At 37.5% G+C, this 13,806-nt stretch overlaps 1 protein-coding gene across 1 annotated transcript; it reads right to left on the reverse strand.

Annotated features, from left to right (window-relative positions):
• Positions 1-9,882: 9,882 nt before the first annotated feature.
• LOC120128907 (zinc finger CCCH domain-containing protein 30-like) lies at positions 9,883-12,801 on the reverse strand. The gene is made up of 2 exons (XM_039146513.1): positions 12,715-12,801; positions 9,883-12,091 (listed from the first exon to the last, which is right to left on the reverse strand). The coding sequence occupies exon 2, from the start codon at positions 11,974-11,976 to the stop codon at positions 9,916-9,918; it is 2,061 nt and encodes a 686-aa protein (XP_039002444.1). The 5' UTR covers positions 11,977-12,091; positions 12,715-12,801; the 3' UTR covers positions 9,883-9,915.
• Positions 12,802-13,806: the final 1,005 nt, after the last annotated feature.

Below are 13,806 nucleotides of genomic sequence, written 5' to 3' on the forward strand. Positions count from 1 at the left end.
ATTACAAATAGTAAACTTAGAAAACCTTACTAGAAATGTGTTTGCACAATTCAAAACCAAAGAATAACATTCAACAAATGAAACAAATAAGTACAAAAGTGTTATTTGAAAGCAAAAAATAATACTGAAGAATGTTGACTTGATTTTGACTCAATATGAACGGTTTTGACTTTCTTTATGATCTTTTGTCATCACATATAACTTGGAATCTTGTTTTTATACCCCCTTCATTCAATTCTAGCCATTTGGGTTGTTGTGAGAGTTAATAGAGTCATTAGGATGAATTTTTTTCGCAATAAATGTTACCAGACGCCTTGAGTACCGATACTCGGGCTTGGAGTATTGGTATTGCCTGCATTAATTACAAAAATCTAGTCGTTGGTGAAAGGGGAGTATTAGTACTCCACTTAAATTATTGATACGTATATCGATACTCTCTGAGTATCGCTACGAAAATAGTCTACTGGAATCGTTGTTTGTAAAAAACTTAACTGGAGTATCGGTACTGCAGTGTATTTTTACACATTAGTATCAGTATTAGTATCGTTGCCACATGAACAATATCAATAATTTTTATATTCAAATGGTTGAATTGAATATAAGCTTGAAAATTGAATTAAAAATAATCATAAAATTTCTTTAAACTTATTTACTTTTGGTATAAAAATCTCAAAGCATTCAACAAAAAGCTAGGGGAAGGTTAAGGATAAGAAAATGTGAAGTGGATATGCAAATAGGTTTGAGGACCTAGAGTGCAATGAGGATTTGGATCCCCCCGAGAAAGACTCAGATGGCCTCATTAGGTGTTGCTATTATTTTGAATGAGATGAAGAGTAAGAAAAAGGATAATGTGGAGAAGACAGAGTTGCAGAGTGTGATTGTGTTTGGAGGAGCTAGTTCTAGCAATATCCAATGACGGTGTGTTTTTGGAATATTAGGGGATTTAATAATCCCCTAAAGTAAGGTGGAGGTTGTGTATTTTATGGAGACTAGGATTAGGTCTCATAATGTTGATAAGTGTGCTTCCAAGTTGGATGCTGAGTGGAGTTGTTGTCACAATTATGCTTTGGTTGATAATGGGAGGTTGTGGATTTTGTGGAAATCTTATTTGAATTTTTTTATGTTTTTTAAGAGGCAGACAATACTCTTTTCATTCGGGGGGATGGGCTTATGGAATCGGCTTAAGGTTTAAGTACTATTATTGGTAATTCATCTTGGATGGTGGAGGGATTTTAATTTTGTTGCCCATGCTGTTGAAAGTTCAGACTGTTAGTTTATTGGTCCTCATTTGACTGGTGATATGGATGAGTTTTTTGGGTGTATAGATGATTTGAGTCTAATGGATAATTCTTATGTTGGTCCATTGTTTATTGTTACGAAAGACGACTATCAGAAAGAGCAAAATTGCAACTGATAATTTGATAAAATAAAAATGAAGATAAAATAGACACAAAATTTACATGGAAACCCCTAAATAATAAAGGGTAAAAAACCACGTGCAAAGGTAGAAGAATTTCACTATGAGAAAATAGGAATTACAACTTCTCTCGATCTACCAAGGAGAAAACAATGATAATTCTCTCTTGATAAAAAGGAGAAAACAACTCTCAAGAAACTCTCTAAATTCTCTAGTATTGGGAGAATGCTAGAATGATTTGGGATGGTTTTAAAGCTAAATGAGCTAGGGTATTTATAGTTGAAGATTAATGACTAATCTTGAAAATACCCTAAAGTACAATGACTAAATGTGAGATTGTACCATTTCTAAAAAATCAATAATTTTCCAGCTAATTGCTCCCACTTGCACTGAAATTGCATGTGCACCGAAAATGGCATGTAGTTGTTGACTTTTCAACAATCTCCCACTTGAGGATTTGATTGGAACAATCATATCTTCACACCATTCTTTCTACCTTGTACCATCATGTTACTTACGTCTCTGACAGACCACAAGAGGATCGACACCAAGTAAATATATCAACATTTACTGCCTTTGTCATGAAATCTACTATGTTGTCTTTGGTATGGATCTTCTGCATATCTACCGTCCTTTTTTCCACCTTTTCACGAATGAAATGGTACTGAACTCGTATGTGCTTTGTCATTGAATAAAATGATGGATTCCTTGCTAGATGCAAGGCGCTTTGACTGTCACAAAACAGAGAGACATACTCTTGATTGTGCCCGAGCTCCTCTAATAGCATCTTCAACCAAATTGCTTCTTTACTGGCTTGTGTAGCCACAACTGACTGCAACTTAGAAACCCATCTTACAGCTCCACCAGTAACTTTGAACACATATCCTGTTGTAGATTTGCTTTTATCCAAATCTCCTGCATAGTCAGAATCGACATACCCATTGATAAGTAAGTTTGATCTACCGTAACATAATGCAATATTTGAGGTCCCTTTGATATATCTCAGGATCCTCTTTACTGTATTCTAATACTCTTTGCCTGGGTTCGCCATGTACCGACTAACCACTCCCACTGCTTGTGCAATGTCTGGTCTTGTGCATATCATAGCGAACATTAAACTTCCCACTGTCGATGCATACAGCACTCGAGACATCTCCATCCTCTCTTCTTCATTGCTAGGACTCATACTGGATAATAATTTAAAGTTAATAGGAAGAGGGGTAGAAATTAGCTTATAATCTTGTATATTGAATCGTGACAAGATCTTTTTCAAGTAATTCTTTTGTGAAAGCCAAATCTTCCTATTACTTCTGTCTCGGTGAATTTACAACCCTAGAATCTTGTTTGCTGATTCCAAGTCCTTCATTTCAAATTCCCTAGCCAGTTGTGCCTTCAATTATTCAATATGATCTTTGTTGGGTCCTGCAACCAACATGTCATCCACATACAACAGTAATATAACAAAATCGTTATCACCAGACCTCTTGAAATAAGCACAAGGGTATGTATTAAGTCTGTTGTATCCAAGGCACATAATAAAGGAATCAAATCTCTTATACCAACACCTCAATGCCTGCTTTAGACTGTACAGAGATTTGTTCAACCTGCAAACCAAGTTCTTCTTTACTTTTTCTTCAAAACCTTCAGGCTAGAGCATGTAAATCTCTTCTTCAAGATTTCCATGAAGAAAAGATTTTTAACATCTAGTTGCTCTAGATGTAAGTTCAATGTAGCACACATTGCCAAAATTACTTGAACTGTTGTTAGTCGAACTACAGGAGAAAATATTTCATTGAAATCAATACCTTCTTTTTGAGCATATCCTTTGACCACCAGTCTTGTACGATACCTCTCAACTTGATCGTCACCATTTCGCTTGATTTTGAAGACCCATTTGTTACCGATTGGCTTCCTTCCTTGTGGTAGTGGCACAAGGTCCCATATATTATTTTTATGAAGGCTTTGATTTCTTCTTGCATCGCCATCATCCACAGTGAAACATCTGAGATGTTTATTGCCTCATGGTATGTTGATGGCTCACCGTCCTCTGTTAAAAGGCAGTATGCAATATTACCTTCTATAACATAATCTGAGTGCCAATTGGGACGTCTTCTCACACGATCTGATTGACGAGTTGTTGGAGCTTCAAAACTCTCTGGTTCTTGTTCATCATGTGCTGGTTCTACTTCAGAAGAATCTCCTTGTTCAAACTCCTTTTCCACATGTATCTGTGTAGTCTCTGACTTTTCAATGCTATCATCTTCTTCTTTTCTTTGTAGTTTATCTTCTACAAAGATAACATCTCTGCTGATGATCACTTTACGGGCAATGGGATCCCACAAGCGATACCCCTTTACACCATCAGCATACCCCAAGAATTTATATTTCCTAGATTTTGGATCTAGCTTTGAAATTTCTTGGGAGTTGTACATCAAGTACACAATACTTCCAAATACATGGAGATTTGAATAATCAGCTGGTTTACTAGTCCACATCTCCATTGGTGTCTTCAGCTCTATTGCAGTTGATGGAGCTCGATTCACCAAATAACAGATGGTATTGACTGCTTCTGCCCAGAATGATTTTTCTAGGCATGTATCCCTCAACATTGCTCTTGTTCTTTCTAACAAGGTTCTGTTCATCCGCTCTGCCACTCCATTTTATTGAGGAGTGTTCGCCACTGTGAACTATCTTTTGATGTCTTCTTTCTTGCAAAAGTCATCAAATTCTTCGCTTGTGTATTCTCCTCCATTATCTGTTCTGAAACACTTGATCTTATTTCCAGAATCAAGTTCCACCCGCGCTTTGAAGTTTTTGAAAGTTGAAAACACGTCTAACTTCTTCTTAATAGGGTACACCTAACATCTCATGGAGTAGTCATCAATAATGAGACAAAGTATTTTACTCCACCTATGGATGTAACTGGTGCTTGCCATACGTCAGAGTGAACCAATTCTATAACATTTTTGCCTCTAGAATTTCAACTAGTGCTACTTACTTGTTATGCAATGCTCACACAAAGTAAGTGATACATTTGTTAAGCATGGAAGTAACTTTTGCTCCACAAGGACTTTCATTCCTTGTTCTGACATGTGTCCAAGTTTCTGATGCCATAGCATTGCAGAATCTGAACTGCATGAGGCAATAGAGGCTTCTGCTTCTAGCAAAGTCTCTCCCATCAGCATGTACAATTTTGCAGCTATCTTTTTACCTTTCAGCACCACAAGCGCTCCACGAAACACCTTCATGATTTCTTTTCGTGTTTCAATCTTGCTTGCATTATTATCCAACAATCCGTAGGATAATGAATTTTTCTTTAGGCCTATAACGTGCCACACATCTCGAACAACTTTAATTGTTCCATCATACATCTTCAATTTGATGATTCCCACACCAATGATCTCTAAGGCATGATCATTGCAACTATACACAGATCCTCCTGAGACAGGTTCATAATGATGAAACCATTATCTTCTTGAGGTCATGTGATATGTCGCTCCCGAATCAATGAGCCATATATCTACGAATCTTTTTCTGCCTTCCACGGTGGTTGACGCTTCACAACATAGAGTATCTACATCATCTGAAGTGTTTGCATTATTGCCTTTTGGATTGGAGATTTTATTTAGACTTCAACAATTCTTCTTCAAGTGACCCTTCTTTCCACAGTTGTAGCACTTTAAATTCTTTTTGCTTCTTGACTTCGATCTACCATGTGTGTGACTGCTACTTTGGCCACGTTCTGTTGATCTGCCTCTCATCGTTGTCAACGCTTTTGCTTGTTGCAGATTTACTTGTCTGTCCTCCTTGTTCTTGCGCCGATTTTCTTCTTGTAGAACAGCAGCTATAACGTCATCGAAGACTAGACTGGTGACATTATTGTTTGTCAAGTTGATGATGAGTTGATCATACAAATCAAATAGACTTTGAAGTAGAAGTTCAGCCCGTTATTGTTCTCCTATTGTACATCTTAAGGATGTAAGCTGAGAAAATAAAGTGTTTAGTGTGTTTAAGTGCTCCGTCACTGAAGTAGATTCTGGCATACGGAGAGTTTACAATTTCCTCTTAAGGAAAATTTTATTGTGCAACGATGTGGCCTCGTACAATTTGGTGAGATGATCTCATATCTCCTTAACTGTCTTCTTCTCCTCGATGCTTGACAATACTTCATCTACTAATTCTATATTAAAGTTTACCATAACATTCCCATCTATTTCGATCCATTTGTTATCTGTGAAATCTATTAGCCTTTCACTGATAGCTGCTAGACAACCGTCTTTCCTCAAGATAACCTTCATCTTCAATTTTCACAATGAGAAATTTCTCCCATTGAATTTTTCAATATCAAATTTCGTTGCCATAACTTATATTACGGATAGCTCCCACTATTTCACTATCGTGAATAGTTCTCTGGAACCTTCAAGGAATGAGTAATACCTTCTTACTTTCTTATGTTGGAGGATCCACCTTTTGGTGGTAACTACAAAGACAATAAGTAGATATTACACTCTAATCAGGCTCTGATACCAATTGATGCGGGAGACGACTATCGGATAGAGTAAAATTGCAACTGATAATTTGATAAAATAAAAATGAAGATAAAAGAGACAAAATTTACGTGAAAAACCCCTAAATAATATAGGGTAGAAAATCACATGCAAAGGTAGAAGAATTTCACTATGAGAAAATAGTACCAAGGAGAAAACAATGATAATTCTCTCTTGATAAAAATGAAAAAATAACTCTCAAGAAACTCTCTAAATTCTCTAGTATTGGGAGAAAGCTATAATGATTTGAGATGGTTTTGAAGCTAAATGAGCTAGGGTATTTATAGTTGAAGATTAAGGACTAATCTTGAAAATACCCTAGAGTACAATGACTAAATGTGAGATTGTACCATTTCCAAACAATTAATAATTTTCCAACTAATTGCTCATACTTGAACAGAAATTGCACGTGCACCGAAAATGGCATGCAATTGTTGACTTTTCAACATTTACCAAGATGAACAAGTGGGAGGCTGAGTTTCTGGCGTGAAAACTTGACCGTGTATTGGCCAATTCTTCTTGGATTTAGAAGGCTTTTGGTTCACTTGTTGAATTCATGGATCCTGAAGTGTCAGACCATTGTTCTGCTCTTGTTTGGATGCATAGGGATGTTTTTGTTGCTAAAGCCAAACCTTTCAAATTCTTTAATTTTTGGACAGGTAATGTTGGGTTTGCAGATTTAGTTCATGACTCGTGGAAGAAAGAGGTAAGGGGATGATTACAGCGATTGTTTGCTAAGATGCGTAGGCTGAAGCCTATTTTGAGGAAGTTTAATAAGAACAATTATGGTATAATTTCTGATAAAGTAGTGGCTAAGCGTGAGCAGTTAGAGCAAGCTCAAATGTTAATCTTTCCTATTTTGGGGAGAGAAATGTAGGGAAGGAAAAGCAATTACAAGCTGAATTGAGGGAGTTAAAGGTAGCTGAAACTTTATTCTATAGGTAGAAGGCTAAGGTGTAGTGGGTGCATGAAGGGGATTTAGGCACTAAGTTTTTCCATTCGACAATTATGGAAAAAATGAAGAGGAATACGAACATGATGCTTAAGGATGAGGGGGAATCGACTTGAAAGATTTGAAGATATGTTTACTAAAATGGTGGTTTTCTTCACTCGGGTTCTTGGAGTTTCTGACCCTGTTGTTAAGTGTCCTACGGTGTAACCGATTAAAAAATTGATGCAGTATATATTATGGTTAGGCGTTGATGATGATTTGGTTAGGGATGTCATATATAGGGAAATACATAAGGCATTGTTTGGACAGGGAAATGATAAAAATCCTGGCTCGGATGGCTTTACGACTGGTTCTTTAAGTTTCTTGGGATATTGTTAAATGGGACTTCATTGGTGCAGTAAGATATTTTTCCATACTGCTATGCTATTGCCTGTTTTTAATGCAATTGATATTGTTTTGGTCCCTAAGAGCCAAAATGTTTTCATGGCTAAAGATTTTTGACCTATTTCTTGTTGTTTAGTTATTTACAAGACTATTACTAGAGTATTAGTGGCTAGGTCGATTGTCTACTTTCTTGATATGATTTTTGCCTAATCAGTCTGCTTTTGTTAAGAGAAGGAATATTGTTGGTAATACGTTACTAGCTCAGGAAATTGTGAAGGGATATTCGAGGAAGTCTCTTTCTCCTAGATGTGCTATTAAAATTGATTTGCATAAGGCATTTGACTCGATTGATTGGCAGTATTTTTTAGAGTGTTGAATGCTATGGAGATTCCTATGGTGTTTAGAAAATGGATTAGGGAATGTGTTACTTCTTCTAGGTTTTCAGTTTCATTTAATGACACTCTTGTGGGGTTCTTTAAATAGGGCTAAAAGGTTGAGACTAGGAGACACTTTGACCCCTTATCTGTTTGTCTTGGGGATGAATGTACTCTCTCGGTTGCTGAAAATTACTGCTTAATGTGGTATTTTTAGGTATCATCCAAAGCGTAGAAGAATTCCTTTTACTCAAGTTTTGCGGATGATCTTTTTGTTTTCTGTCATTATTCGGTTGCAGGGGTTTTGAGTGTACTGGAACAGTTTTATGATATGTCTGGCTTGAAGCTTAATGCTAGCAAAAAAAAATTGATTGTGGGGATAAGGAAAGCAGACTTGTTGAAATGCATAATGTGTCTGGGTTTAAACAAGGGAGATTACTAGTTAGGTATCTCGGTATTCCTTTGGTCACTAGGAAGTTTACTGAGCTGGATTGTTTTTCCTTGTCAGAAATGGTTAAGGGTAAGCTTGGTGTTTGGTCTCGTAAGATGTTCAATTTTGGGGGTTGGTTTCAGCTTATTAGGGCGGTCATTTTTATTATTTCTAATTATTGATGTTGTCAATTGATCTTTCCTAAGGGGTCATTAAAAGGATTGAGCAAATGTGTGTGCGATTCTTTTGGAAGGGAAGTTATGCCCATGCCAAGGGAGCTCGGGTTAAATGGCAAAAAGTATGTTCTTCGAAGGCTGAAGAAGGGTTGGGTGTTAAGTATTTGATGAGTTGGAATAAAACATGTGGGTTTTTTCTTATTAAAAGCATATTGGTTGGAGAAGGATCTCTTTGGGTTGCTTGGGTAAAGGAATGTGTTTTCAAGGGGGTGGATTTTTGGAGTGTTGCTTGTCGTCTTCAGTTTAGTTGGACTTTGAGAAAGTTGTTGAGTTAGAGAGGCGAGACTGCAGACTTGGTTGGGGATAGTATGGACTGGTCGAAGGTAACTAGTTGGTGGGTTTGAGACAATGTAAGAGAAAAAGGCCTAAGGTATATTGGCATGAGATTGATTGGTTCCCTTTGCATGTGCCCAAGTACTCGATTATTGTTTGGATGGTCTGCTTGGATAAAACTTCTACCAAGGACAGATTGGATCGAATGGGAATGGAATGGGATGGGAGATGCGGTTTATGTGGCCTTGATGTTGAGACTAAGAACCATATCTTTGTGTAATGTTCCTATTCTTGCAGAGTTCAGGACAATGTCCTGCGTCATATGGCTTGCAACAGAGGCAGCTTGATTGGGAGGCAATGCTTCGATGAGCGTCAAAAAGCTTCAAATGTCACTCATTGTATTTATTCTTAGGCTTGCTTGGACGGGTTATTTATATTATATTTGGGAGTAGCATAACCGTTGACAGTTTAGGGGTGAGGTTCGTACTGTAGAAATTGGTTAATGTATAAACAAGAGGAATAGGGTGAATGATAAATTGTGTACAAAGTGGAGGATTTAATCTGCCTTGGTGTATAGGTGCAGCAGTGCTGCTTCCATGGATGAATGAAATGATCTAAAAAACCAATTACATCAAATGAACATTTTTTATCAATTTCAATCAAATTTACTATTCCCAACACTAGGTCTAACGTTAAACATGCAAGTTAAAAAAATAAAATAAAAATAAAAGTTGTTACCCTTTTATTTATTAAAAAATTTGTGCATTTTTAAAATTAATGAAAAATCAAAACCTTGAGAATAGATTAATTTAATATAAATCTTGTTTATATCGACTAGTAAGAACTAGAAAGAAACAAAAAGAATATCATGGTGGAGATAAATGTAACATGACGCTATTAGGAATAGGAATTAAGCAAATAGAATGTTACATCATTATCATCATCATCAACGGATCATACATACTGATATAGCAGGCAACGGGAATCTAATTTAGAAATATTTGAAGAAAACAAAAAACCACCTAAACCTGCTCATAATTTCTTTAAAACATAAGACAGATTATCCTCAAACCTCTTCTAACTGTTTTGCTGTAATAATAATGATAATAAATTGTGAAAATTGAAGTTTCCATTGTAAAACTAACCTCCATCTCTTTGCCTTCACCTTCTACTCTGCTTTATCTTTTCCTTCAGCATTCAATCACTAGCAGATTCCGAAAATCCGGAAAAAAAATACTAATGTTATTTACCAAAACCATTTTTGTTGTCTCTCTACCTCAGGAGGGCTCAACGAAACCGGTTTCAGTTTTGCTGAGCCACAAGTTGATCGAGCTGCATTTGCTCAAGCCAAGCACTTAAAGCAGCATTATCGGCTGGATCCGAGTTCATGCTAGAACCCTCACCCGAGACGGGTGCTGCTATTTTCTCTTTGATTTCAGTGGGAGATTCTTTTACAAGAGATTGAACCCATGATAAATCGGGCTCATCTCCATTACCGAGCTTGAATGAGGACGACCTGCAATGCTTGCCTAACCCATCAGAATTGACAGCCCAGTCTGGCTTCCCATTGGAGGATCCCCATTTTGACCATGAATTCCCAGGGGAACCAACAATGGCTGCGGAGCCAGAGCCGAGCTCCCTAGAGCTTAGGCTGCGAAATTCTTGCAGCTTCTCCCGTTGAGCTAACATTGAAACCCGAGAGCTCATTGGTGAGATAGGTTCGACATTTCGAGGAGACATCCTACCAGATAGAGAAGCCTGCAAAAGTGGGTGCTCAATATTTTTAGGAGAAAAATTTGTGTTTACAGGTGATAGCATGTTCTGCTGTTGCTGAAATTGATTGAGAACGGCGGACTTATGAGTTGGAGAGAAAACAGCAGCAGTCATTGCTTGATCAGAGTATCGAGGAGATGAGCTCTCAGCAGAGAATATATCATCGAGATTTGATGGGGTCAGTGTCTTCAATCGTCCAGATCGATTAAGAGAACTTGAACTCATTGATGGCTGATTAAAGCCAGATAACTCGTTCATCAACTGATGTTGCTGCACATCAAAATCGGACAGCAAATTGAAGTCTTCAGCTTGAATGTCTCTCACATTAAGTGAAGATCGCAACCGACTAGATTGAAGATTGCTTCCAGGAAGATGCAGCGCCGGAACATTAGGTTGCGGCCAGCCAACATTAGAATGAGACATTCCGTTCATAGAGGGAGACATGGGTGGAGTGAACGGCGATGGAGACATAACTGATACAGATGAAGGTGACCCAGGCAGGAGACTCATGGCAGCAGCAAAATCCATTGCTGTAGCACCAGAAGTACTAGATCGTGGAGATGGAACAGCTGAACCAGTGGAGACATAAAGAGGCCGGAGTTCCTCAGCAGTGTGAGCAAAGAAGCAGACTCTCCTTGCACAACTCGTGCCATCCTTGCACAGCCGGGTCCGATACTGAGCAGGGTGTAGCCAGCATTCAAATACACCATGTGCATATTCACACATATCTCCTCGCCTACATGGCCCCTTGCGAAAATCAGGGCAAGGAACACAACTATAATGGAACTTCCTAGGATCCCTTCTTCGAGCATTCTCCCCAGGATGAACAAATGGGCACTCAGTCCAATCATGGGAGTAGGCACGTGAACAAGGCCGCACCTTGAATGAATACATTCGAAACTCATCGGTTGAATAGATGCTATTCTTGATGTCTGGAAGAGATGGATCAATTGGGTATTCTTTCTTCTCCGACGCCGAAGAAATAGGAACATCACTTGGCCTTGACTTCATGGGGGAATCTGAACCAGATGACAATAAACCATTTTCCTGCGAAGGAGATAGTGGAGGGGAGCCGGAATTCTCAACGACTGACAACCTTAAATTCCGATCAAACCCAGAATTCTCCGTTGCAAGGAGTTTTTCAAGAGTTAATTTCACAGCTTGAAGCTTTGGAGGAACAACAATAACATCAACAGGAAGATGACCATTTGCATCAACCATATTTACATCAGCACCGGCCGCTAAAAGCAGCTTCACAACATCGATAGCATTAACCGCCCCACCCGAGGCGGCACAATGAAGGGCAGTGCTTTTGTCACGGCCGCAGACGCGATTCACATCAGCGTCCGAAGATGAAAGGATCAGCTTAATAACATCAATGCTACCATACATAGAAGCAACCATCAATGGAGTTCTTTCCTCATTAACCATCTGTTTCAACCCTTTTTGACGACCATACCATAATCCAACCTCATCAACACCGAAAGGATCATGTTCAATCCATCGTTTAAAGCCCTCAACATCGTTGTTAGCGGCAAGCTCAAGCAAGCTTGCAAAAGCATCTTCAGTCACTACAGTCAAGAGATTCATATCTACACTAGGATGTCTATTATCTTTTGAAAGAAAGTATTTTAGGTTATAGGAGACTGCTTCAGATTTAACCGCTTCGATCCACAGCACATGCTATCATTTGATAAGAATTCAACTGAGATTTTAAAAAAGTAGAATCAACATATGGAGAAAGATTCATATATTCATATATACACATATAATCAAATATTCCATAAGATATTACTGGATTATAAGAAAAAAAACAGCATAAGTCAAGTCAGTGAGCATCAAGAACATGTCAACCGAAACATAAAGAGGAAAATTAAAAATAGATTTAGAATAAAAGTGAAATTAACGGTACGGTACTTAACAAACATGATAGATCGTCATAACTTTAGAAGAAAATAAAAGTACAACGCATTTTCCGACACTTTCAAACATAAGTACAGAAAACAAAACGAAGGATTTATTAATTTTTTTTTAGAGAAATTAAAGTTAAAATGATATCAGAAATCATGAACAAAAAGATAGATTCTCTTCCATTTTCATTTTTTAAGTTCCATTCAAGTTTCCCCCGTAAATAAACAAAAAGATCAAAAGTATGACCATTAGTACAAAAATATTTCAATATCATCAACATCAAACTAAAATAACTTCAAAAAACTATCATATGAAACAGTTATAACAGAAGTAGATAAAAGATCGGATTCAGGTGAAATCAAAACAAAAATTTCAGCTAAAATGAACTTAAACTAAAACCCAAATAAAAAACCTTACCAAGTCATAGATCTACCCGGAAATGAAGAACCGAGTCTTTCAGATTTATCTTCCATAATGAAAAAATAATAATAATCTCAAATAGATTTTTTTATGGGTGTTTTTTTAAGTGAGAAGGTGGGAGTTCTGAGAAAATGAACAGCTTCTCATCTCCATTTCCGATGTTTCTGCTGCTGCTTTTTCTTTCATTTAATTTTAAAAAAGTTGAAGAGTTTTTTTTTGGGGGATAAAATTGAAGTGGACTGACTAATGAAAAAAAGATAAAATAAAAAAAACAAAATGGAAAATGACGTTATTCCCCCTGTTTGCTGACCAATCAAATTGTAACGCCACGTTTCCATAAAGGAGAATATGCCATTAAAAGTTAAAGCATGGGTTATTATCGTCATAGAGATTTTCTTATTCTCGACGTGGCGTAGTTTTATTGGTTTATGATGTTTTAACTAGACAGACGACCTAATTTTTGTGTAATAATACTTTAACATTATCTTCCGGTCAAATTGCTTAGAAATTCGACTTAAATTCACCCTACATGAGATTAAATTTTCGAAACAAAGTAATTATCAGCTGCAACATCACTTACAGAAAACATCAAGGATAGCTCAGTTGGCAGCTTGTCATTGGCTGGAGAAACGGAAGAAAAATTCTATTTTCCTTAAATACCCTTCACTTGTTATTGAAGGCATTTTTTCTTATTTCTCAAACCCGTACGATCCTGACACCTCGTTTGGTGTCAATATGGGGGAAAGTAGGGAAAATATGCTTTTTTACTAAAGTGTAAGCGCAACCGAGAACCGGTTGAGGAAGTGGAAAGGTTGGGAGAAGATCGGTTAGGTGAGTAAAAGGAGAGGATGTGACCGGAGGTTCCGGTGAAAGCGCGGGCGTGCGCGAGAAGAGAAATTGAACTGGGATTTAAGAGAAATGGAGTCCGCCAATCCCAATGGACTCTTTTAAGTGTACGAAGGGCAGACTTCAAAGACCTTATCAATTTTGGTTAATTGTGGATTCAAATCACAAATGGAAGGAAGCAAAAACAAAATTGGCGTGGAGCACCAACACGCGGATAATTTTGTTTTTAATTCGTAAAAAAAT

Source organism: Hibiscus syriacus, unplaced genomic scaffold (genome assembly GCF_006381635.1).
Source record: "Hibiscus syriacus cultivar Baekdansim isolate YM2019G1 unplaced genomic scaffold, ASM638163v2 tig00110482_pilon, whole genome shotgun sequence".
Classification (NCBI taxonomy): domain Eukaryota; kingdom Viridiplantae; phylum Streptophyta; class Magnoliopsida; order Malvales; family Malvaceae; genus Hibiscus; species Hibiscus syriacus.

Bases quoted from the DNA above. Each gene is read 5' to 3' on its own strand.
- LOC120128907 (XM_039146513.1), bottom strand. From the start codon at position 11,976: ATGAATCTCTTGACTGTAGTGACTGAAGATGCTTTTGCAAGCTTGCTT.